General features: G+C 44.7%; 1 protein-coding gene across 11 annotated transcripts in view; it reads right to left on the bottom strand.

The window, feature by feature from the left end:
• The window catches only part of ARHGEF9 (Cdc42 guanine nucleotide exchange factor 9), a 199,060-nt gene that overhangs the window by 102,399 nt on the left and 71,653 nt on the right, over window positions 1–25,008 (bottom strand). For 2 of the 11 annotated variants that reach the window (XM_028522797.2, XM_028522799.2), the window contains exon 1: window positions 2,073–2,917. The exons of 3 other annotated variants lie outside the window; for them this stretch is intronic. In XM_028522797.2, the coding sequence (XP_028378598.1) occupies window positions 2,073–2,081 (9 nt within the window). In that variant the 5' untranslated portion in view covers window positions 2,082–2,917. Of the gene's footprint in view, window positions 1–252; window positions 1,673–2,072; window positions 2,918–2,938; window positions 2,987–25,008 lie in introns of those variants that run through there. 6 more of the 11 variants (XM_036016994.1, XM_028522800.2, XM_028522802.2 and 3 more) reach the window with 4 other exon arrangements.

Here is a 25,008-nt window from a genome sequence, read left to right as displayed (position 1 = left end):
ATCCCCCTCTGATTTCCAGTGCCTATGGGCACCCAAGAATCACAGAAAGCGAGAACTTGGAGGTCACTTAGCCTAACCATCCTCAAATGCCAATGTTTCAGGAAACCCCAACCCACTGAGAAAGGAAAAAATCGGCCAAGGTCAAACTGCCACTGAACAGAAAGAACCCAGGTCTTTAGTGCTCAGCCCAGAGCCTTTCCTCATTCCTCAGTGCTGCCTAAAAATAAGTGCCCAGTCAAAATATAAGCTTACTTTGGATAATACCACTGGAGCTCAGGTGGTGGGTGGGGGGTGGTCTCGGCAGATTCTCTTCGCAAAGAAACAAGTTCTCAGTTCAACCTAGGGGGCCCCCACGAAGGGACCAAAGAGTAAGTAAGTATCAATGCCAGCAAACTTCCCACATCATGCTTACACCATGGTACCAATCGAATGAAAAAAAAAAAAAAAAAAACCCAACAGTTTCTCACCCACGCGGAGCCAATGAGAGCCCACCTCAAGACTCAAAACCTCTTCTGATGCCATTCAATGATACTCTCTGGGTCCTGAGGTCAGGACAATTTCCAGAGCCCACTTCACAGCCCCTCTCCTTTCATAATCATCCATCCCCAAGAGATTAAACAATAGGACACGGAACTTGAGAGCACAATGCCAGCAGATTTGCACATCACACATGAGCAGCCGCCCACATGGGTGAAGGCAAACATGTGTGTGGATGTGTATGCACCCTGGTTCATTGCTATATGAGCCAGAAATGGCACTATTTCAAAGTCAGGTAAGCAAGGGAATGAGGAAGACCTGTCTACATCAGTGGCTGGGGGAAGGGAGGAAAACAAGTATTATGCACATCGGCGTCAGAGACATTTTTTTTCCTGGCTTTGCCAAGAGCTTTTTCAGCGGAAACAGAAATATAAAGATAATAACAATAGCAATAATAACAGCAACCACCACCACTTCCATCTGATGTGGACATGCAAGTATGTCAAATTGAATTTTGTTTCTAGTTCATGGTTTCCCCCAGCTTATACCTTACTCCATCAAGACATTTGGGGGGGGGTGCATGGGGAGGGGGAACACTGCTCAAAAGTCTACTTAGCAAGATACACACTTTCAAGTTGTTATGGAAATCTTTCCATTCGAGAGACCTCTGATCTTTAAGAACAAACAAGGAGGCAAACAAAAACCGCCACTTTCTCATTAGCACTAGCAAGTTCTATTTAAAATGTAGTTCAAGTTCATCATTGCAAATGAGATTACCCCAAAGAGGCATATCCAAATACTATGATTCCCAAAATGGGTAAGGGACTGGCTTTTCTTGTTGGCTTTTTGTTTGTTTGTTTGTTTGTTTGTTTGGAGGACACACAGAGAAAAAAAACCCAATTCAAATCCAGGGGTCGACTTTGGGAAAAGGAACCCAATAACAGCTTGTCAGTGTCTTCTCTTGCCAATTTATAAAGATCAGAAGATGCCGTTACACCCCATTCCATAATTCCTAAGAAAATACTTTCAGAAATGTTGGAAAAGGTGGCTTCTTTCCAAATTGGAAACTATGAACCCTGGACAGCAAATTGAGATTCAAAGGACAGAGTCTCCAACTACCAGCTCAACGCACACCACCACATCACTTCTCAAATTCTCCCTTCTCATGAGACACTAAAGAATCATTTTCCCTAAATTCATTCCATCAGTTTTTTTTCTTCTAAACACCCAATGCTAAGCTGTCTTTCCAAAGATGCCAAAAATCCAGCATGCTCTTCCCACATGCCCCCGTGCCCCCAAACAAACCCGAATCCAGTCCTGATGGCAAGAGAGAAATTTTCACCAAAATTCTCTCATGGAATTGAAAGGTAGTTTTCAAGAAAATGAGTTGACCAGGCACCACAAACAGCAAAGGCACTGTTTAAGGACGCAGAGCTCGTTCCCTGAACGACACATAAATGGAGAATGCACACACATGCATACTTAAATAGAAAGCATTTCTTTACCAACAATTTTACTCAAGCAATAAGCAACTACACTCGCAGGCATACTTAAAAGACAAGACATGACAAAAGATTTAGGGAGAGATAATATACCAACGTCATACATATCACAGCGAGGCCATGTTGAAGCTCAAAACGTTTTCCCCCCTCAGTAAGAAAGCTTGCTCTTTCTCTCCCTCTCTTTCCCTGTCTCTGACTGTCTCTCTTGATTTTTTTTTTTCTCGGTGGTTCTCAGGATGAAATCAAATCGAGAGTTAGCAACAGCTCAGGTGGCTGGACTCCATTCAGCGCGTTCCCAGGAAAAACATGAGTATGACATTGACAAGCAGGAGGACTACAATCACGGCAAAAACGACTACAGTTTGCACATCCAGGGTCATGGTGCAATGCAGAACACTGTAGTGTTCCAGGTGGGGGGCCGGCAGATTGGGAGATGTCAGTCTCTGTTCTGTCAGACTGTCCATACAGCCACCATTCTAGAAAGGAGAGGAGGAAGTCGGATGGTTAGGGAAGGGCTGGGTTTGGTGCCCGAGTTTTGGTATGGGGGGAGGGGGGGATGGGGACAGGGGAGCTTGCTTCCCCCCCTTCTCAGGATTGGGCTGCTTTTTCTTCCCTAGCTGAGAAATCTTAGCTTGCGCTGAAGTCGGCAGAGTCCAGCATTCTCTCTCGGGCGCCACGGAAAAGGCAAAATCCTGGCTTTCAAAGGGAAAGGCGGGAGGAACCAGTGCGAGGTTCTCCAGCGCCTGTTCAGTCTGTCTGTCCCGGCGTGTGTCCGTCCGCCTGCCTGGCTACCGGTCAGTCTTGGTCTCCCCTACTCCCTCTAGTTCGCTTGCTTTCCTATGCTCGGTCGCTCTCTTCGCGGGGATCCCGGCTGCCAGACACTCGTTCCAGCCCTGCCTCGCTGGCTCTCTCCCTCTCCTCTCCCCAGCCCCCAGCTCGTAGGCTGCGTTTTTATTCACCTAGCGACTGCGGACGCCTGCGTGAAGCGCAGCCCGAGCCGCTGAGAAGGCCCACCGGCCAATAGCAGGTGCCGCAGCAGCGCGTTTACTCGCTGGGGGGGCGGGACTTCAGCTGGCGTGCTGGAGGAGGCAGCCAATTGGAGGGCCCTAGGCTCCCCAAGCCGGGTCTCTGCCTTCTGACTTGCAGGAGCCACCAGTGAGGGTTCTGGTGTGGGGGTGGAGTGGAGGGCTTGTAGGGGGTTGATTGAGGGGGAGTGTAGGGAGAGACAGAGGAAAGGCTGGAAAGGACTGGGAAAGCAAGTGGGAACAGAAGAGTGACAGTTTGGCAGAAGGAAGAAAGGAAGGAGCAAGGCTTACACAGTGGGGCGCAGGGGAGAAAGAGAAGGAAAAGTGGGAAGGAGGGACAAGAGATAGGACATAAGATGGACAGAAGAGTTGGGGAAAGGAAGGGAAAAGGATGAAGAGGAGGAAAAGGAAATTTTTTAAACGGGATAGGTACATGAAAAGCACGCACACACTCCACTTTGTGGAGCCAGGGCCTGGGAAAAAGCAAAGGTGACTTTGGCCCCTGCCTAGGTATTTATCGGCAACTCATATTGATAACTAGCTTTACAAATTCAACAAACAGATTCAACCACAAATTATCCAAAACCCAATTCTTTTTGGCTTTCTCTGATATCTCTGCTCTTGCAGGTCAGCTTTCCTTTCCTACCTATGGTTTCTTTAGACTATGATGACTTACACTTTTCCAGCATGCTGGGTACTATAAAGGGAATCCTCCACAAAACTTTCTAATCTGCTTGTAATCACTGCCCTGCTGTGTGTTTGGGACTCTGTGCCTAGAACTAGGAAAAAGCCCTGGACTAGAGACCAGAAGGTTTCAGAGTTACTCAGTCCTACCTCAAGCTTGTTGGATGGCTTTTGCGCAACTCCTTTCCCTTCTCCAGCCTCCATCTCCCATCTGTCTCATGAGGTCTTAGCAAGTTAAGATCTGGAGCTCCTACTAGACTAAAGACTCTATAGGAATGAGAACTGCTTTCTATTCTTTAGTAATCTTTGAGTCTAGGACAGTCACCCATCATAAATAGATGGCTGGAAATTCTGAATGAATGCAGGTCATAAGCAAAGTGGCCGCACTGCCTGTACAAGATAAAATAAAGCCCTAAGGAGTCTCCACTTTAAAAGTTTGGGCTCCTAACACCACCTGTACATGATTCGTGACAAAACAACAAAAGGCCCAAATCATATCAAGCTTCTAGATCCAACTGTCTATTTATAGAACAGAAGGACAGAAAAAGATGTTAAGCTGCAATACGGGGACACAGACTGTAAAAGATTACAGAGCCAACAACCTGATTCTTAAGCAAATAAGTAGGAAAAGAGAGATGGACTGATTCAGGTGAAATTTTTGCATGTGTGTGCATGCACACACACATATTTGTGCTGTTTATGAGGCAATTGGAAATTCAAACAGACTGAAGATTTGCCTATATTAAAGAATTGCTTTAACTGTTGTGGCTAAGTTTAACAAAATGAGGAAAATAGATGTAGATCTTTGTCACCTTGGATTTGGTAATGGTTTCTTAGATATGACATGAAAAGCACAATCAAGAGAAGAAAAAAATAGCCCTGGCCAGGTGGTTCAGTTGGTTCAGGCGTTGTCCCATGCACCAAAAGTGTGCAGGTTTGATTCCCAGTCAGGGCACACACCTAGGTTGCAGGTTCTATCCCTGGTCAGGGCATGTACGGAAGGCAAACAATTGCTGTTTGTCGTTTACATCAATGTCTGACTGCCTGCCTGCCTGCCTGTGTGTCTCTCTCCTCTCCCCATCCCCTTCTTCTCTCTAAAATCAATTTTTTTAAAAAAAAACATATCCTTGGGTGAGGATTAAAAAAGATTATAAAAAAGAAAAATAGATAAGCTGAACTTCATTAACATTAAGAACTTTTGTTCTTCAAAGGACACTATCAAGAATATGAAAAGAGAACCCACAGAATGGAAGAAAATACTTGCAAACTATGTATCTGATAAGGGACTTGCGTCTAGAATATATAAAGAGCTATTACAACTCAATTATAAAAGCAAGATAACCGGTTTAAAAACTGGCAAATGAGCTGAATAACATTTCTCCAAAGAAATGGTCAATAAGCACATGAAAAGATGTTCAGCATATTAGCTACCAGGAAAATGCAAATGAAATGCAAATGCAGGATATTACTACAGCATTATTTGTAATAAGAGACAACTCTAACTTACTAGGATGGCTATAATCAAAAGCAAAATAGTAACAAGTGTTGGAGAAGATGGGGAAAAGCTGGAACCTTTGTAACGCTGCTGGTAGTGATGCATAATGGTGCAGCCACTTTGGAAAACAGTCTGGCAGGTCCTCAAAAAGTGAAACACAGGGTTACCATTTGATCCAGCAATTCCACTGCTAGAAGTACACAAAAGCATGTCCACACAGAAATTTGTACACGAACATCTGTAAGAGCATTATTCACAACAGCCAAAACATGGAAACAACTCAAATGCCAATCACCTGATGAATGGATAAACAAATGTGCTAGATACAAAGGAAGGAATGTTCTTCAGCCATAAAAAGGAATAAAGGGCTATTACATGCTACAACATAAGGGAACTTGGAAAATATTATAAGTGAAAGAAGCCAGACACAAAAGGCTTTTGTATGATTTCATTTTTATGAAATGTCTATATAGTTAGTGTAATACAGCTTTTCTTTCAGTTTTACATACAAATGTGCTAGGTGGTGATGTAAAAGGGATTTCTTACAGCAGATCATGATCAAAGGAATTTGAAAGCCACTCTCCTACATGATGTTGAGACCAATGCTGGTGATCTGGACGGTACCGTAATATGAACTAGAATCTCGTCACCTTTAAAAGTACAATTTTATCCTGCCTCCACCGACCCTTCAACCCACAGCCACCTGGCTTTCACCCCCATCATCCCATAAGAAATTGCAACTTCTCTGGAATATAAACAAATGACTGACTTGCTACTAAGTCTCAGCCAATTTTCCAGCTTTATTGTCCATGACTTCGCTCCCACTTGACTCCATGGATGCCTTCCTTCTTTCTAAAATGCTCCCCTTGCCCTGGGAACACCAACCACACAACCTGTCTCCTTATACTGTCTTTATTTCCTGCCTGGGCTCTTCTTCATCCAGTCATTAAGGCTGTGATTTCTCGGGGTTCTTCTAAGCTGCTCAGCACCCTTTTCTTCTCACTCATGTGTGCATGGAATGATGGGCCAATGCATCCTAAGACTTAAAGTACCACCTACATTACACACCAGCGCTCCTTTCAGCAAAGCTACTGGATACCAGTAGGGAACAAAGCAGACCCAGGCCCTTGCCTGCATGGAGCTTACAGCGGTGCTGATGACCCCAGGTAGCTCTCTTCTCTTGAACTCCAGAGGTGAATCTCCAACTGTCTTCTGGATATTTCACACAAACATCACACTTAGTCCAAATTTGAATTAGTCTTCTCCCATCCTGGCTAGCTTCCTCCTTCCCCTGAGTTGTCTCTCTCTTAGGACACAGAACTAGTCAAAAACTAAGAAGATAGCCCTACGTCTTGCCTCTCCCTCATCTCGATGCTAGTCAAGCAGTCTCCAAGTCCTGGCGATTATCTTCCTCTTTAATATCTCTCTTATGTGTCCTTCGTCTCTCTCCCTGTTGCCCATACTCAATTCCTTATCATCTCTGACCTATTACCAATCGTTACTTGGTTTCTCTCCCCAGTTCAGCTTCTACTCTCCTGTCCAAATCATTCATCTCTCTCAAAAGCAGTTTTGCTCTTATCAATTCTATCCTATGGTGGCTACCATAGATTGGTCACTCAGGATCCATGCCACCCTCCTTATAGCATTCCTTCTTATATTGCTGAAAACTAAAACCATTTCAAAAAAATGCCCTGGCTGGTGTAGCTCAGTGGATTGAGCATGGAATGCAAATCAAAGGGTCATCAGTTCAGTTCCCAGTCAGGGCACATGCCTAAGTTGCAGGCCAGGTCCCCAGTGTGGGGCATGCAAGAGGCCACCACACATTGATGTTTCTCTCCCTATTTCTCCCTCCCTTCCCTTCCCTCTAAAAATAAATAAATAAAATCTTTAAAAAAATAAAAATAAAAAAAACTACACTGCAACGACTGACAATTTCTGACTCTTTTACATCCAGTGTTCTGCACCTGATTCATTTCTGTCAATCAAATGCACATGCACAGTACTTAGAAGGAGGTGATGCAGAAGCCATATTTCTGCTGCTTCAGTTAGCATGAACAATGATGGAGGTTTTAGGGTTTTCTGCTGCCATGTCACCTTTCCATAGGCCCAGTGTCTGCTCACTGGCTTTGTGCATTTGAGTCAGCAGAGAATGGAGTTTACCAAGCTTTGTCATTGAGGACGTGGAAGGCATGATGATAGTTTAGGCAGTGGCACATTCCATAGTGAAGGCACCGGTGGGTTCCTAATTCCTAGATCACAGATAAGGTGAAGTGTTCCCAACGCTCCTCATTCCCCCCCTTCCTGCTTGCTGCAGAGAGAACAGCTCCCCCACCGCTGTTCGGGGAGTCATTCCTGGACGCCCAGCCTACAGCTCGCCCCACCAGCCTTTCCACCAATTTGGGAAGCACCTGATATTTTTGTCTTAAAACTCTCCCTGCTGAAAATAACTATAGTGATCTAATTTCTACAGCCGAACCCTGACCTGTATAACTCCTCTGCCCAAAGGCCTTCTGTGGCTCCCCACTACCTTTAGTGCCACTTTTTGTAGCATGACATACAACGCCTTGCCAGTCTTGTGTTTTTTGACTTTTCTAACCTCAGCTCTCACCAGTGCCCTCTCATTCTCTATTCTCCAGCTCAGCAGAACTTACCACAGTCCTCGGAACCCACCAGGCTCTCCCTCCCCGGGACCTATGTACCTGTTGCCATCCTGTCCCAGCCTCCACATCAAAGCTCAACTCACATGCCACCTCTTCCACAAGGCTTTCCCCGAGGATTTCCCATCACAAATAATCTGGACCATGTTCTTCTCCCATTAGGACCTTGCGCTCACCCCTCTTCAAAAATGTATGCATCTGTATTATAATGCTATTTGTGTGTGTTTGTAATGAGACACTGGACAGGGCAGAGAGCATGCTGGTCTGGTTCACTGTTTCCTCCCCACCTGCACTGCACAGCACCTGACTCTTAGTAGGTGTTCTGTAAGCACCTGCTCAATGCCTCCTTCATCTACCTGTTTCACTCCAAGAATATTTTCTTCCAAACACAAAAGGCAAGACCTGATGAGACCTCACGGAAAAAAATCTACTCTAAACCTTCAAGCTCCAGGTTAGGAAACTTAGGCCCAGAGAATGGAAGGAACTTGCCCAAGATTACGCAGCCAATTTCTGGCACAGCAGAAACCAAAACCCTGTCTCCTGAGTTTCAGAAGTACTTTTGAGAGATTTCAGCCTCTGAAACGTAGCATCTGGTACCAGCCTTGTCTGTGTGCAGTTAGCCTTCAGAGTCAGGTGACCATTCAACTAAGCTCACATTTTCAAAAATATTAGACAAGTCCCCCACATTTCAAGCAGCAGGACCTTCACCTCAGAGCCAGCCCTTCTGCTAAGAAGTATCAAGAAATCAGAAAATCTGCCCTGGCTGGTGTGGCTCAGTGGATTGAGCACCAGCATGCAAATCAAAGGGTTGCCTGTTTGATTCCCAGTCAGGGCACGTGCCTGTGTTATGGGTCAGGTTCCCAGTAGGGGGCGCGCGAGAGGCAACTACACATTGATGTTTCTCTCCCTCTTTTTCTCCCTCCCTTCCCCTCTCTCAAATAAATACATAAAATCTTAAAACGAAAAAAGAAATCAGAGAATCTCTTGGTATAGCAAAACCCCAACTCCATCCTTTAATCCCTTCTGCAACATCCCCACCAAGTAGTCATTTATTCTCAGTTCCAACGTGCATAACGATGGCGAAGGTCCTCTTTCTTAAGACAGCACATCCACATTTAGGACAATCTCACTTGGTAGAAAGTTCGTCAGTCGCTTTGAGTCGGATGTTAGCATCACTTCTGTCACTGCTGAGGAGCTAATCACTCCATGAAATGCTCTGGAATATAAATGCTCCAAAATCCACACTGAAATTAATATAAGCACCCAGCATATCTCTCAGGACCCAAAGCCTCTCGTTGGGTAGTAGTAGTGGTAGTAGTAGTAATCATCATCATCATCATCATCATCATCATCATTTATCAAGTGCTTGCTTGGTGTCAGCCACAGTGCTAGGCTCTTTACATATATTAACTCTTTTAACCTTCACAACGAGCCTATAAGGTAGATACTATTACTGTCTTTCTTTATAGTACAGATGAGGGAACTGAGGTACATGCTTAAATAACTCGCCCGAGGTCATGTGGCTAGTCAGTGATGGAGCCTAGATGCAAACGAGCCCATAGAGTCTGGCTCTCGAGACTGTGCCCTTAAACACTGTGTTATATAAATGCCACTAGGTGACACACATCCCATCTTCCAACAGCATTTGACATGATGTCACCTTGGTCACAGGAATAAACTGTCTCAATGTCCTGACCTGAGTTCTAGTGGTCTGCTTCCCAGGTGCAAGGAACATAGGTATAAACCCTTTGCCTTCTCTCTGAGAACAGTCAACGCCTGGCTGTCCCTTGCCTCTCATGGTTCAGACAGTCCCCAAAGGCCCACTTCTGCCAGGAATCAGACCTAAGGAAAGTTCCCCATTTTGTGCTGACCCCTGCCCCCGGAATTCATTTACTTGTCATCCACCCTCACCCCAGCTATGGGATAACCCCGATGCTTGCCACAGGCAGCCTGGAGATATTGAGTCCAGTCTGTTCATTGCCTTGGCTACTGATGTGACTAGATGCTTTTGCACATTCATTCATGTCGACTCTATTTCAGAGTCAGCTCCCTGAGGTCATGGGCTCATCGTTAGTTCAATTATTCAGCACAGAGATCACCACTCCTGCAAAAGCACTTCAACTCAATAGGCACTTACTGGGACAGCTAACGGACAGAGAGGCTCTCGGGAAGCTTATAGTCTATTGGGGAAGACAATCACAACCACACAGAATTTCACTGGCATACAGTAATGTAGCCCAAGCACAATCAGATAAGGAATAAAGTTGTTGATAAGTATAGAATGAATCATCGAGTTACAGAAAAAGGTCACCTCCTCCCAATCTTCTTATGTAGGAGCCTCCCTCATATGTGATGGGTACAGGGAGTGGAAAGGAAAGGAGGAGATAGCTACTCTGGGCATGCATGGTGCTAGGCCTTTCAACATATTACTTTATCTAACCCTCCCCAGAAGCCTGAAAAGAAGGAATTGCTATTGCTGTTTGAAAGAGTAAGAAACTTGCCCTGGATGTTGTGGCTCAGCGGATTGAGTGCTTGCCTGGGAATCAAAACGATGCTGGTTTGATCCCTAGTCAGGGCATGTGCCTGGGTTCCATCCCAGATCCCCAGTAGGGGGCGCACGAGAGGCAACCACACATTGACGTTTCTCTCCCTCTCTTTCTCCCTCCCTTCTCCTGTCTCTATAAATAAATAAATAAAATACTTTTTAAAAAGAAAGAGTAAGAAACTAAAGCTCAGAGTGTTTACATCATTTGCTCATAGCCATACGGGTGGGATGAAGCAGTAGCAGGGTTTACACTGAGATATGTTTCCAAAGCCTATCGCTTTTTACCACTATCCCTAATGAGTTTTGTCCAGCAAGTGCTAGAATATTTTCAGAAAAAGGAAGCACACTCAGAAGCTTCCAAAACCTTTATTCATTTTGAGCTGAAATTCACTCTTCAAGGGTTCTCCCTATTTGTTAGAGCTCTATCCTATCCTCTGGGCCATGTCAAAAAAAATGGGCGGGGGGAGAAGGGAAGGGAAAGGGAAAGGGAAGGGAAGGAAAGGGAAAGGAAATGGAAGGGAAAGGAAGGAAAGGGAAAAGCCAAGTGCTTCTAAGTAAGAGTCCTCTGAAGAGTATGAAGACATCTATCATGGGTTCAGCCTCTATTCACCATGACCACCCTCTGGCACACACATGCACGTGCAAACACACATTTGTTTTCCAACATAAACATGACCATTTCTTTAAACTCTTCCACTGTGGCATGGTTTGCTGTCCCTTCCCCAGGTTGGTTGCTTATCGATTTGTTCACATCCCTCAGAACACATATCCAGATGGGGGCAACAATGGGGAGTAGAGTGGGGTGTCACCTCCTTTATTACAAACACTGGCCCTTAGCAGGATCTACCTAAACTCTCACATTTGCCTAAAACGGCCAATGCTCACATGTGCTGCCATGCCTCCACGGTGCCTTGCAAAGCTCATGGCAAAGGGAAAAGAGCAGTGGATGGGAAGTTAAAACTTTCAGACGGTAAGTCCAGCCTCTACTTCTTGGTAGCTGTGTAACCTCAAACAAGTCTCTTAACTTCCTTAAAGCTCAAAAGGCTATGATTTATTTTCATTTGTAGCTTACAATGAATCATCGATTGTTTTAAATCTTCACCTGCCTCACCAAAGGTATGGCAGAAATGTAGTTGGTTCTAAGTGCAGTATCCTGAGGAAAGTGTAATGGGTGAGAAGCTTCAGTTAAAGAATCAGGATACGGATGTGGTTAGAAAGGGTACAATCTGAGGGAGGATATCAAATATAGGGTTAAGAATTTCAATCTCCCTGAATACCTTTCTCCGAGCTATCTACATGTGGAGTTCTTTCTCTTAGAAAAAAAAAAAGATTTTATTTATTTATTTTTTAGAGAGGGGAAAGGAGGGAGAAAGAGAGGGAGAGCAATACCAATGTGTGGTTGCCTCTTTAGTGCCCCCTACTGGGGACCTCACCCACAACCCAGGTATGTGCCCTGGTGTCCTGACTGGGAATCGAACTGACGACCCTTTGGTTTGCAGGCCAGTGCTCAAGCCACTGAACCACACCAGCCAGGCCAAGGTTAGCTCTTTCATCTCCTCAAAAGGAATCTTTCCCTGACCACCTCTTTAAAACTGTAACCACGCATCAGTCTGTATGCTATTATCCAGCTTTTCCCTGTAGCCCTATCACCACGTGAAATATTATATGTTTATTCATTTATTGGTTTACTGTCTTCCTTTATAAATTGTAAGCTCCATGAAGGCAGGGACGGTTTTGTCCACTGCTCTTTCTCCAGCACCAGGAACAGTGCTTGGCATTCAGTAAATATTTTTTGAGGACTGAACAGCTAAACGATAAATGAATGGATGAGTAAATGAAGACTAAGGGACAGCCCTGCTGACTCTCAATGGAGGATGTAGAGGAAATGTGTCATGCAGAACAGTCCCTGCCACAGCTGGTGATACCAACCTTGGCCCCTCCACCCACAAGGGCCTTTATTAGTCAAAACCCCTCCAAAGGGGACTAAAAGTTCCAAGTTACAGGCTGAGAATTTCAGGACCTCTTTGGTTTCCTGTTCCTGTTGGCATAGAGACCACTCTAAACCACCACCCAGGAGTCCTTCCCTCAAGAAACACTGCCTATACCGCCCTCCTGTGGCCAAAGACTGAATACATATCTGAATAAATCCCTAAGAACAGCAGTTTCCTCCAGTTCTTTTGCATGGCTCTCTTGCAAGCCTCTTTCTTTCCTTTTCCCTTCTTTTCCTTTTCCTATTCCCTTTCCTTTCCTTTCTTTTCTCTTCTTTTATTTATGAGAGGAGGGCTTATTTCAGCTCTATTTCAAGTGAACCATGCAACCTGCCTCTAACTCAAGGTAGAAAGGACTGGTTGGAAAAGAGCAACAAGAATCTAAAAGTCCTTTCAGAGTGAGTACAATGCTTTCCTATCAGACTCAGGTTCTTTCTGGGGCACCGAAACCCAAGCACGCATCAAGTCAAGACTGGCATGGGCAGTGAATGCTTCCCTCAGTATTGGGCCCATTGTTTGGTTTTGGAGCCTAAAGTCCTGGAGAGACTCATGCAACTAGCTGCCCACTCTGACCCCCACGTGTCCAGGTTTATTTATTTACAGGCTTCATTTAAACTGCAAACAACTGGGCAGTCAGGGCACCAAGCATACATCACCAAATGAAGCATGGAGTTTTGCTCCTAATAGATGCTCCACAAACATTACACAGATAAGCAGGTAGATTGGGAGGTGGACAGGCAGAAGATAAGAATAAGATAAAACTACAATAGGAGGGGAGGGGTTTAGTTCAGCTGGGGAGTTTGTCAGATGTTGGATTATATGTCAGAGGAAGGCTACAGAATTGACTTAGGAACTATATTTTCTGTAGAAGTCCAAGGCAGTCTAGCAACGAGGCTCGGGGAGAAGATGTAAAGAGAGGGTTGGATGCCGCAGGATGGATGGAGCTTGTACAGAGTTGTGAAGGCCTAGCTGAGACTGCAGAAGCTCTCTGTGGACTGATAGGGAGAGAGCTCAAAGATACATTATGTAAAATACATGCTGTAGGAGGTAAAAAAATAAGAGAAAGAAGAAAATATGTCTGTGTCTACTTATACGAGATCTGTCCAGAAAAAGTCCAGCCACATAATGAGAATGGTTTGTGCGACATCAATGTAACCTGGCAGCCAAGGAAAGTGGACTAGAATGAGCATGCATGACCAGTGATGACTTCACTGCACTAGTCAGTGGTGGCGGTAGATGCCATTGAGTGAGCATGTGCACTGTGCGGCCGCCATATGCAAAATGACTGAGTGAGTAGAGCAAGGAATCTGCATCACATTTTGCATTAAGTTTGAGCATTCCCCTGTGAAAATTACTCAGATGATTCAGAAGGCCACAGCCATGGGCAACTGGTAACTGGCAGCTTCATCACAACAATGCACCCGCTCAGGCTTCACATCTTGTGCAGAGTTTTCTGGCAAAACATCAAATGACCCAGGTGACTCAGCCTCACTACATCCCAAATTTGGCACCCTGCGATTTCTGGCTTCTCCCAAAACTAAAATCACCTTTGAAAGGGAAGAAATTTCAGACCGTTGATGAGATTGAGGAAACTATGACAGGGCAGCTGATGGCGATTCCAACAAAGGATTTTGCAGAGAGTTTTAAATGGTGGGAGAACTGTGTCAGGTCCCAAGGTGCCTACTTTGAAGGGGTAAAGTGTCATTGTCCCATGTGCAGTGTTTCTTGTATTTCGTATCTTCTTCAATAAGTGTCTGTATTTTGCATAGTGTATGGCTGGATACTTTCTGGACAGGCCTTGTAGGTGCATAAAGGAACTCTTTATGATACATCCAAAGATACAAAGCAGGTGACCCATCTCTGACCTGGGTGGACAGAGAACATCCACTGTATATATTTTTACAGTTTGTTTTTTTTTTTATCTGTGTGAATATAGTATCCACTCAAATACTAGATTTTACAAATGTTAAACGTGCTGTGTGATCTTAGTAAGTCATGCCTTCCCTCTCTGCTCCCTTTCTCTGCTTCCAGGAATCAAGCTTGGAAGAGCCCTACACTGAGAGGCTGTATAGCTTGACAGTTGAGAACACAGGCAGTAGGGCCAGCCTGCCGAGGGTCAACCTCAGTTATACCCATTGCTGCTTATTGGAGCAAGTTACGGCATGCCTTCGAGCATCATTTTTCTCACCTTTAAAATGGGGTGAGTGGCACAATGCCCTGGTTCCCACTCTGCCCTGCACCTTGAGAAAGCTCTGGACTCTCAGTACCCTAGTACTCTGCAAAACAGGAAGAATCATAAGCTTGTAGGTGAGGATTTAATGAATGGATACATGTAAACCATTTAGAACAATGCCTGGCACATAGTAATGTTCAGTAAATGCTAACAATTACGATTATTTAAGGGTTTGAATAGTATCTCTGCCTTTAACTTTAGGCAAATCATATATTCTCCGAGCCTCAGTTTCCTTATGTGTAAATAGAAAAAAAATACATAATACGTACCAAAGAGAAGATGAGATAATGGATTTGAAAGTGCTCTATGTAATAAAAATATTGGTTAGAATGCGAAGAATTGTTATAGTAGTAACAGGAGGGCGTGGGATACTAAGTGAAGATTCTGCTTATTCGAGGCTCCCCTTTCCCACCCTCACCTGCCACATGAGGTAACATCCAAGGGGCAAGGGGTGGGGGGGCTTGGAAGGCCCTGAGTCATTTGTGAACTCTGTGAACTGGGCGTCAGAACCCTTTAAAGCAGAATCGCCAAAAGGAGCCACACGTCGCTGGTTGCCACTCCACTGTGCGACGCCAAGCGTTTCCGTGTCACAGTTCCTATTTTGAGGAGGTGCTGAGGCTAAGTGATAATCCCACGATCCTTAGCAGCTTCTCAGAAAGGAAAGGAAGTGGCACCCCAGAGGCTCACTGTCCCCCCTCTGCACATACAACCAATTGACAGAGAACAAAACAACTGGCTGAAGCAGCAGTGCCAATTCTCCATATCCCAGCAACCGGCCCTTACAGGCCCATTTTATGACACAGAAAGCCCTTTTGTCCCCATTTTCTGATTTGCACCTCACAATAGTCCAAGAAGGCTGTCAAGCGGTGAGGGGTAATCATTCCCGGTTTACAGAAGGGGAACGCTTTACCTCGCGGAAGGAAAGTGACTTACCCCAGCTCCCACTGCTTCATAGGAGAATGAGAAAGAATAAAGGATAAAGAGCCAGAAGACCCCATTTGGGGGGAAATGGCTATAGACCTATCAAATTCCATACATTTGGGCTTTTAAGAAACTGCTGTGCCAGGGCCAGGCTTGGAACCTGAATTTCCTTCCCTGCAGACCCCAAGTCTTGCTGTACTGATAAGAAGCAAACAGCAAGTGAGGACCAACAGAAAAATATCCTTCCCAAAATAACCGCGCTTTACATTTAATTAGAACTTTACACCTCCCTCAACACCGTGGCCTTCTATTGCATCTCAACCTCATGGCAACCTTGTGAGACAAGCGTAGCAGGAAATAGGAATCTGAAGTTTTAACCACCCCCACACACATACTTATCCTTCTTCCCTGCTGTACTTTTTCTCCTTAGCATTTAGAACTGCCATACTATATATTTTACTTAATTAGCTGCTTAGCATGTATCTTCCTCAGTGGAAAATATGCCCTGGCTGGTGTGGCTCAGTGGGTTGAACACCATTCTGTGGACTGAAAGGTTGCTGGTTCGAGTCCCAGTCAGGGCACATGCCTGGGTGGTGGAACAGGTCCCCATTTGGGAGCTTGGGAGAAGCAATTGATGTGTGTTTCTCGCCTTCCTTTCCCCTCTCTCTAAAATAAATAAATCAAATCTTTTTCTTAAGATGTTATTTATTTACTTTCAGAGAGGGAAGGGAGGGAGAAAGAGAGAGAGAGAGAGAAACATCAATGTGCAGTTGCTGGGGGCTGTGGCCTGCAACCCAGGCATATGCCCTGACTGGGAATTGAACCTGCTATGCTTTGGTTTGCAGGCTATGCTCAATCCACTGAGCTATGCCAGCCAGGGCTAGAAATAAAATCTTTAAAAAAAGAAAAGAAAATCTGTTTAATGAAGAAAGGACTTTTGTCTGGTTTGCTCACTGCTCACCAGTGCCTAGAACAGTGCCTGGTACACAGCAGGTACTCAATAAATGTTACTAAGCGAATGAATGAATATTTGCTGTGTGTGTGTGTGTGTGTGTGTGTGTGTGTGTAGGCAGAAAGAGAGAGAGAATATGAATGGGCTCATTTTTGCATGGGAGTAAACTGACATCCAGAGGAGTGAAGTAATTTTCCTAGGAAGGACTTAAGCTTCCCCCTTCAGCCTATCCCCTCACTTCACTGTCTGGCTGGCTCCAGGACATCTCACCTGGGCCAAAGGTAACGTGTACTGCAAACATCTCTGCTCTTTCTGGAGCCAGCTCCAGGCACGGTGGCTACAGGTAGCCTGGGGTTCGCCTCCTTTATCAGCTCACTCATCCATTCCATAAATACTCACCGAGTGCCTGCTATGTACACAAAAGGCACTATGCCAAGCCTCATTAGCCTAGACACACCCAAATGTATGTGTCTCCAAACACGCAAAGAGCTTCACTGAGTTTTTACAATGTCTGGAACGTACAGAAGCGAGGCAGGAAGGAGTAAGAGTCATTTGAGTTCTCAGCAGTGGGCCTGAGGGTCTCTTTGTCTTCCAAACCTTACCTGGCACTTTCCCCCACTGAAAAATTATGCTTACCTCATAGGATTGTTGGCAAGATTAAATTAGATACATGTGCAAGACACTTAGAAGAGTGCCTGGCACAAAATAAACACAGGCTTGGTTGATGTTAGCTATTTGTCCTCAAGCCTTACTGCACTGATGATCTTATTACCGGTGCTCCTCTCCTCCGGAATAAAGGAGGAAGGCACACATCCATTTCAGGCCAGCAAGTCAAGTCGTGCGTGAGGAGCTACTGTGGAGTTACACACCTATTTCCTGTCCCGGCTCTGTTTGGAGATAGGTGTGTGGAGAAGAGATTTCATCTCTCCCCGCCTTAGTTTCTCCACTTCAAAGGATGAAGAGTGTTGTGAGACTTACGTGAATTCGTGTGTGAATGTGCTTTGAAAATGCAAAATACTGACACACTTGAGGGATTGTTATTATATGGAAGTAATAAAGGCTATCATCACGTGCGCCCTTGCTATGTGCAGACACTGTACCACGTGCTTTATATAGATTAAATCAGTCCATCTTCACAGTAGTACCAGTGACCAGGTACTATTATTCCACTTTCATACATAAGGCGTGATGGTTAATTTCATGTTTCACCTTGCCTGCAACACAATGCCCAGATACTCAGTCGCACGCTTTCTGGATATTTCCGTGAAGGTGTATTTTGTGGATGAGATGAACATTTACATCAGCAGACTTTGGGGAACGCAGATTGTCCTCCATAATGCAGATGGACCTCAGCTAATCAGCTGAAGGTTCTAATAGCACAAACACTGACCTCTCCTTGAGCAAGAAGGAATTCTGCCAACACACTGCCTTTGGACCCACACTGCAAGTCTTCCTAGCTTGTTGGCATACCCTTCAGATTTTGGACTTGCACCTCTGCAATCACATGAGCCAATTCCGTAAAATAAATTAGCCCTTGCTGGTGTAGCTCAGTGGATTGAGCATAGACTGCAAATGAAAGACTCACCAGTTCGATTCCCAGTCAGGGCACATGCCTAGGTTGCAGGCCAGGTCCCCAGTAGGTGGTGCGCAAAAGGCAACCACACATCGATGTTTCTTTCCCTCTCTTTCTCCTTCCCTTCCCCTCTCTCTAAAGATAAATAAATAAAATATTTAGAAATAAAATAAATTAATCTCTCTCTCTGTAGATAGATATAGGTACAGATATACAGAGACATATAGATCTTGTTGATAGTATTTCTCTGGAGAACCCTGAGTAATACATCAGGAAACTGAAGCTTAGAACGGTTAAATCCCTTGTCCCAAATCAAAAAGCCAGTCATGACAGAGCCAGAAACCTAGGGATCATCTTCCTTCTTTCTTCTGTGTCCTACACCTCTCTCAATCAATCCAGCCACAATTCCTATTGATTCTGTCTTCAGAATCAATGTCAAATCTGCCCTCCTCTCCCCGGCTCCACGGATTTCATTTCTGCCGCAGCCTCTCAACCGGGCTGGCCATGTCCGCTTTCACCATCCCCAATCCATTCCCTGCGAAGGTCGGCTTCTCGGAGCACGAGGCAGACCCCATCATCTCACCGCTTCAAACGCTTCTACTGCACTTTGAATAAATTTGACTGTGAACACGTCAACTCAACTTCACCCTCACAGTAACACTATGAACAGCAGCATTATTGTGTCCGTTTTTCAGAGGGCATACCTGAGGCACAGAGAGCTTAGTCAACATCCCAAATCACCACTAAGAAGGTTTCAGAGTCCGTCCTATTAACCACTGCACCATGCCACCTCTGGGTATAGTTAATGCGCACCCTCCCTCAGCCTACAAACTCCCCGGGCTTAGAAGGTCCTGAGTGAGCTGTCCCTGTCTGACTCTCTGTCTTCCAGTCATGCCCCTTGCCTCCTGTCTCTCTCCCTGTGCCTTCTTCCGAGCCCTTAGGCCTTTGCCATCCCTGCCCCTCCCCCTCACTTCCCACAAGCCTGGCTGTCTCTTCCTTTATTTTTTTTTATTGCAATCCAAATTCATAGGCTCTCTCCCCAAATCTCCACACTGCTGACTCAACTTAAATGTCACTTCCCTGGTATGTCCGGCAGGCCCTTAGACACAATATCTCCCCGTGGCAATAGGGCTTCTTAGGGCCAGCTGAATGCATTTCTTCCCCCTCCTTCTTGGCTTCTATGACTGAACAGCTTAATCACTCACAGAACTAGTCACGTTCACACACACACTCACACCCAAAACAGTACAATCAGAAAACTTCTGCAAGCAATGGGTTCCTGAGAAAAAAAACTCCTCTCGTGATGACAGGAGGTTGTTTGGGGGCCTTTTCTTATTCTCTCCTGAAGCAGAGAATTCAGGAAGCGTTCAGCTGGGGCAGGAGCAATTGTTCCTTGTGAATGAAATTCCTGTTGGATCGCTTATCGCTCGGAGAAGAGGAAACTCAGGTCTAGTCTTCTGAGGCCTGAATTCAGGGCAGCAGAAAAGATAGTATTCTGTTCACCCAAGTGTGTATCGCTTCCATCCTGTCAGGAATAATAATTACTCCCCATATGGGGAGAGAACAGCACAGTCCACACAGCGTTTCCCTGTCTCCTCACACAGAACACTGGGCAAGTAAGTGAAGCTGCTATGTATTAATTTTATGTATCAACTGCACTGGGTCAAGGGGTGCCCAGACACTTGGCCAAACATTATTCTGGGTGTCTCTGTGGGGGTGTTTCTGGGTGATGTTAATAGCTCAACTGCTGGCCTGACGAAAGCAGATTGCCCTCCCCAATGCGGGTGCATCCGATTCAATTGAAGACCTAACAGAATAAAAAGGCCGAATAACAGAGAACGCCTCTGGCCGGACTGTATCACCTGAGACATTCTGGGACATTTCTCTCTCTCTCCGTCTCTCTGTCACTCTCTTTATGGCCTCTAGCTGTCCAATGAAACCACCTCTCCCGTCTTCTCACCCCCTTTACCTATAGCACCAAAGAAATCCTCCACGCCTCAAGTATCATCATGTCATTGCCCTTTTTACGGGGCAAAGCGCCTGAGCCTAGCATTCACGGTCCCTCTCAATGTGGTTCCACTGCACCTTGCCAGAATTACTGGCTTCAGCCACATCCAAGCACCCATAGATGATTTCTGGAACAAACTAGCACTTTCATGCCTCAATTCTGTCACATGGTGTTCCCCTCTGCTTGGAACATATCATGCTTCACCTACCATGCCTGTGCCCCACGCCAAGCCACTTGTGTCACCTGAAAGGCTCGAAGGTACAGTTTAAATACTGTCTTTTCCAGGACCTGCCCAATCCCCTGAAAACCTCCTCCACTGTGCTCTTGCTCGCCCACACTCCCACATCACCTTCTTTGTACCTCCCACGGCCTTCATTTCTGCCTTACTGAACCGTTAAGCTCCTGAGCACATAAATCACATCTTGTCTTTGATTATCCCACACCTCAGCCTGGTATGTAGTGTCCCGGAAATAGCAACTGCTTCATAAACATCCATTTTCTTTAAATGGCCCATTAAAATTCACCGCAGCACTGTTTATTACGGCAAATGACTGGAGACAAACTAATTGGCCATCAATAGGAGACACAATTGAAGCCTATGCAGTCATACAAAAGGAGGCGTCTCTGTACATACTGATGGGGAATAATCTTCAAGACATACTGTTGATTGGAAAAAAAAGGCAAGCGCAGAAATGCAGAATGTTACTGTCTGTATGAAGAAAAGAAAATGTGTGTGTGTATGCACATGAGATGCTTGTAAAGGCTTAGAATACCTTTATATGAACACCAAAGAAACTGATTTCAATGACTGTCTCTGGACTGTGTGACAGAGGACCAGGAGAATAAGGGAGATTTATGGATACTTCATTTTTTTCCACATTTCCTTCCCTACTCTTTGAATTTTGTGCTATATGCATGTATTACCTATTCATGATAATTTAAATAATTTTTTGCCAAGCATCTATTACATGGGGAGAGAACACATTGAGCTGGTATTAAGTAATGGCATAAATTTCTCTTTCAGATTAGCTAGAAAAAACCCTAAGAAATGTAACATGATTAGTCAGTGATCACACACAAATGAAGCGGTGGTTCTGAACCAGCTGGCTTGACCTCTGTCTCTCAAGAAAATATAAAAATAGTAACACGTGCCCTGGCTGGTGTGGCTCAGTGGACTGAGTACCGGCCTGTGAACCAAAGCGTCACTGGTTCGGTTCCCAGTCAGGGCACATGCCTGGGTTATGGGCCAGGTCCCCAGTAGGGGGCACACAAGAGGCAACTACACGTTGATGTTTCTCTCCCTCTCTTTCTCCCATCCTTCCCCTCTGTCTAAAAATAAATTTAAAAAAATGGGTGGTCTTCAAACATTTTTGTGTGGAAGGCAGGGGGAATGCAAGGCAAGCCAAAACGCTCTTCCAGAATCATAAGCAACAACCCAACATAGAAAGCAAAATCCCAGGTGCTCTGGATAAATCAAGGGGGGCTGATCGAAACCCGTGCTTGCTCCTGCCCAGCCATTCCCCTTGAGGTCCTGCCATGAAAAGCCTGTGGCTCTGAGGTGGGGGGTCTGCAAACCTTTTCTGTAAAGGGCCAATTAGTCAGTACTTTAGGCTTTACTGGACATGTGGTCTCTGTCAAAACTACTGAGCTCCACCTTTGTATCATGAAGGCAGAATGGGCGTGGCTGTGTTCCAATAAAACTGTATTTATAGACAATGCAATTTGAATTTCATATACATTTTCATATAGTGTTCTGGATCTTCAACACCCACCTTGGGCCATGAAACAACCTCAGGAATGAAGTCCAAATGCTAGGGATGGTAGAACAGAAAAGTCCCGAAAGACTCCCTGAAGCTGCCATCCTGAGCCAGGGATGCCCATCTCCTGAGCTCTTTTATGCAAAAAAAATAAAACCTGTGTGCTTTAAGCCAGTGTAGATGGATCTTTATTATTCATAGCAGAATCAAATCAACTGTTAAATTTAACAGCTGGCCATTCTATCTTGCCTAAACAGAGATTGCCAACAACTCAAATATTGTGACTTTTATGAAGGCCGCACAAAATTTGGCATGGTATGTATTCCAAGATTCCATGTTCTTTTCCAAAGCATTCGCAGACAACGGGTAGGACAACAGGAGTGAACGACTATAGTGCAGGCAAAGAAGGAGCGCACTGTCTCTAGACAATTTTTTTAAGACTAAAAGCCATAGTATTTTTTATTATCACCATGCACCAGCAATTTTTAAATTTTTTTAATTATTTTATTGTTGTTTAAGTAATACCAGCAATTTTCAGCAATGCCAGTAATAAAATACTCCTCCCTAAAAAAAAAATATTCTGTTGGTCGAAGTTCTAAGCAATTGTTACTACTAAGTTTGGATCATCTATATAAAGTTTCAAATTAGCACCTTTAATTATTTATCCTTTGATAATATTGTATAATATATGGAACTTGAATTCAGAGACCTTCCGGTTATATAGCTCCCCCCTTCCGCAGACAGACAGAGGCTTTACATGTGTTCCTTCATTTCATTTCCTTTTGTAAAGGTTTAGACCAGGGGTACCAAACGCATTTTCACCAGGGGCCACATCAGCCTCGTGGTTGCCTTCGAAGGGCCGAATATAATTTCGACTCCTAACACTGAAGAAGTAGTTACATTTATATAGTCCTAAAATTATTTTGGCCCTTTTTAAATTAAGAAAATATTAGTGCTGATTATTACTGAAAATAATGTTGTCATCTAGAAGACAGAGTACTGAAATTGGTCCATTCCAGTTAGCACATATATTAAGTATACGACATCTAGTACTAATAATGTCCTTAGTCCTCTTCTCCAGAATCCTAGAAAGCAAGGAACTGGTTCATTGGTAATTCACACAGACCCAACTCTCAATTAGCTCCACCAGAGCCCAAGCAGCCTGAAGCAGATAATGTGATCATTGACTTAGATACAAAATGACCTTGAATGCATCCACCCACTCAGACATCTGAGAATCAGATGGATGGTCAGAAAGGACAAAGACACAGACTATCTACAAAAGATGCTACAAAGGAGAAGAGCGAGCCCTTTCAGACAGATTATTATCAGCCTGGTCCAGGCCGCCATCACCTCTAACCTAGCCAATTTAAGAGCCTCCTCGTAGCTTTTTTTTTCCTTTGCCACACTACAATCTCTTCTGCTGTTAAAACCTAAGTCACATCATGTCCTTTATCTGATCAAAGCCTTCCCAAAACTACCCTTCTCACTCAGATTAAATGTCCCCAGAACATTGGCCTCCTGGCTGTTCCTTAAACAAACCAGTTTTTCCCTCCCTCCTTCCCTCTCTCTTTCTCTCTCTGGCAGTTTCTTATGCCTACAGCCGTATTCTCCTAAACAGCCACATAAGAGCTCCTTCCTTCATTTCCTTCACATCTCAGCTCAAATGTCCCTTAATCAGAGGCTCTGGTGGATCTAATACAGCATCCCACCTGCTATGTCTCTCTATTGTCTTGCCCGGTTTTCTTTTTCTTCTTAGCACTTAGCCCTCCTGGATATAATGTCTATTCATTTGCCTAAAAATATTTAGTGAAACCTCCAAGCCCCCAGAATGTAAGATCCTTGAGAGTAGAGTTTTTGCTTTTGATCACTGCCCTCTCCCCAGCCCCTAGATCAGGGCCAACTCAGAGGAGATACTCTCTATTTTTGTTAAACGAATGAATGACCTCAAGAGTGGCCATAAGGTACTTCATTGTGGTTTTACGGATGAGAATGCTGAGGATGAAATTGACAACTGGCAAGTGTTTCAGAGCTGAGAAGTGTAAAAGCCAGGTCCTCAGCCCCAAACGGGGGACTCTGAGACCTGAATTCTTTCCATCCTAGGCACGCTGCCTAACCTCGCACAAATAGGCATTGCAGGCAGAAGCTCTGAATAAACCCACTGAAAAAGCTACCATCAAAAGTGAACTCACAGTTTTCAACACACTCTCTCTCTCTCTACAGAGACAGATTTTATTCTGCAAAATTCTGGTTGGTGGTTTATGTTCTAGGGCCTTCATATACATATGGCACCTGCAATCCATTATAACAGTCGGACATTCTGAAACGAAATCTCACTGTCACAAAAAAACTCAATCTGAATCTCAAACGATCTGCCAATGAAGGAACAAGGAGCAAAGACCTTTTGGCTGGCCACAGCATAAAATGGTAGCTACATATACACTGCCTACTTTTTTCGTAATGGTCCACTAACTAAATGTTAGCCAAGATTTACTTGTAAGAATCTCAGATCTGGATGGAACTGGGATGATCACGAACAGCCCCATTTAACAGGTGAGAAAACAGAGGCCCAGAGCATTCCCATCAGACAGCAGTGGGACCAAGGCAATAGGTTTCCTGCCTTTCAGGCTAGAAGAGAGTTCACTATTCCTATCTCTTGAATTCTGGCAACCAGTTAAAGCAAGACTTCCATCATATATTCTCCCCTTCAGTATCTGAAAAATATAAGAGTTTCTCATCAATGAAGCTTTAATTGTATAGTCTCCACAAGGTGTCTGCTACTCTCCTCTCTCCCATGCAATGGGCACAGCTGGAAATGTCTCCATTCATTTCATCTGTTGTTAATGGGTGGCCCTGGACCCCTATATTGCATTATTTTTCAAAGAGGAGGGAGTCCTCACACATACCCAGCTGACAGAAATACCAGGACCGACATGTTTTTTTAAGCCAATTTCACAGCATTAGTTCATCCTGAAGGAAGCCTTTCCCAAGATCATGACTCTGTTCCTTCCTGCCTCTCTCAGAGCCATTTGAACTGCTCAGTCTGTGGAGCAGTGGAGAGGGACCGTGACAGAGTGTCGGGAAGCTCAGCTTTGCCTTTGTGGAGCTGTGTGACCCTGAGCGAGTGTCTCCCACTTCTGTGGGTCCCAGCTCTCCTTATACAGATGACAAGGATTTGAAGGTCTTTTCCT

The sequence above is a fragment of the Phyllostomus discolor genome, chromosome X (genome assembly GCF_004126475.2).
Source record: "Phyllostomus discolor isolate MPI-MPIP mPhyDis1 chromosome X, mPhyDis1.pri.v3, whole genome shotgun sequence".
NCBI lineage: Eukaryota > Metazoa > Chordata > Mammalia > Chiroptera > Phyllostomidae > Phyllostomus > Phyllostomus discolor.
Note: the sequence above shows the minus strand (reverse complement) of the source record. Positions and strands in the feature narration are given on the sequence as shown.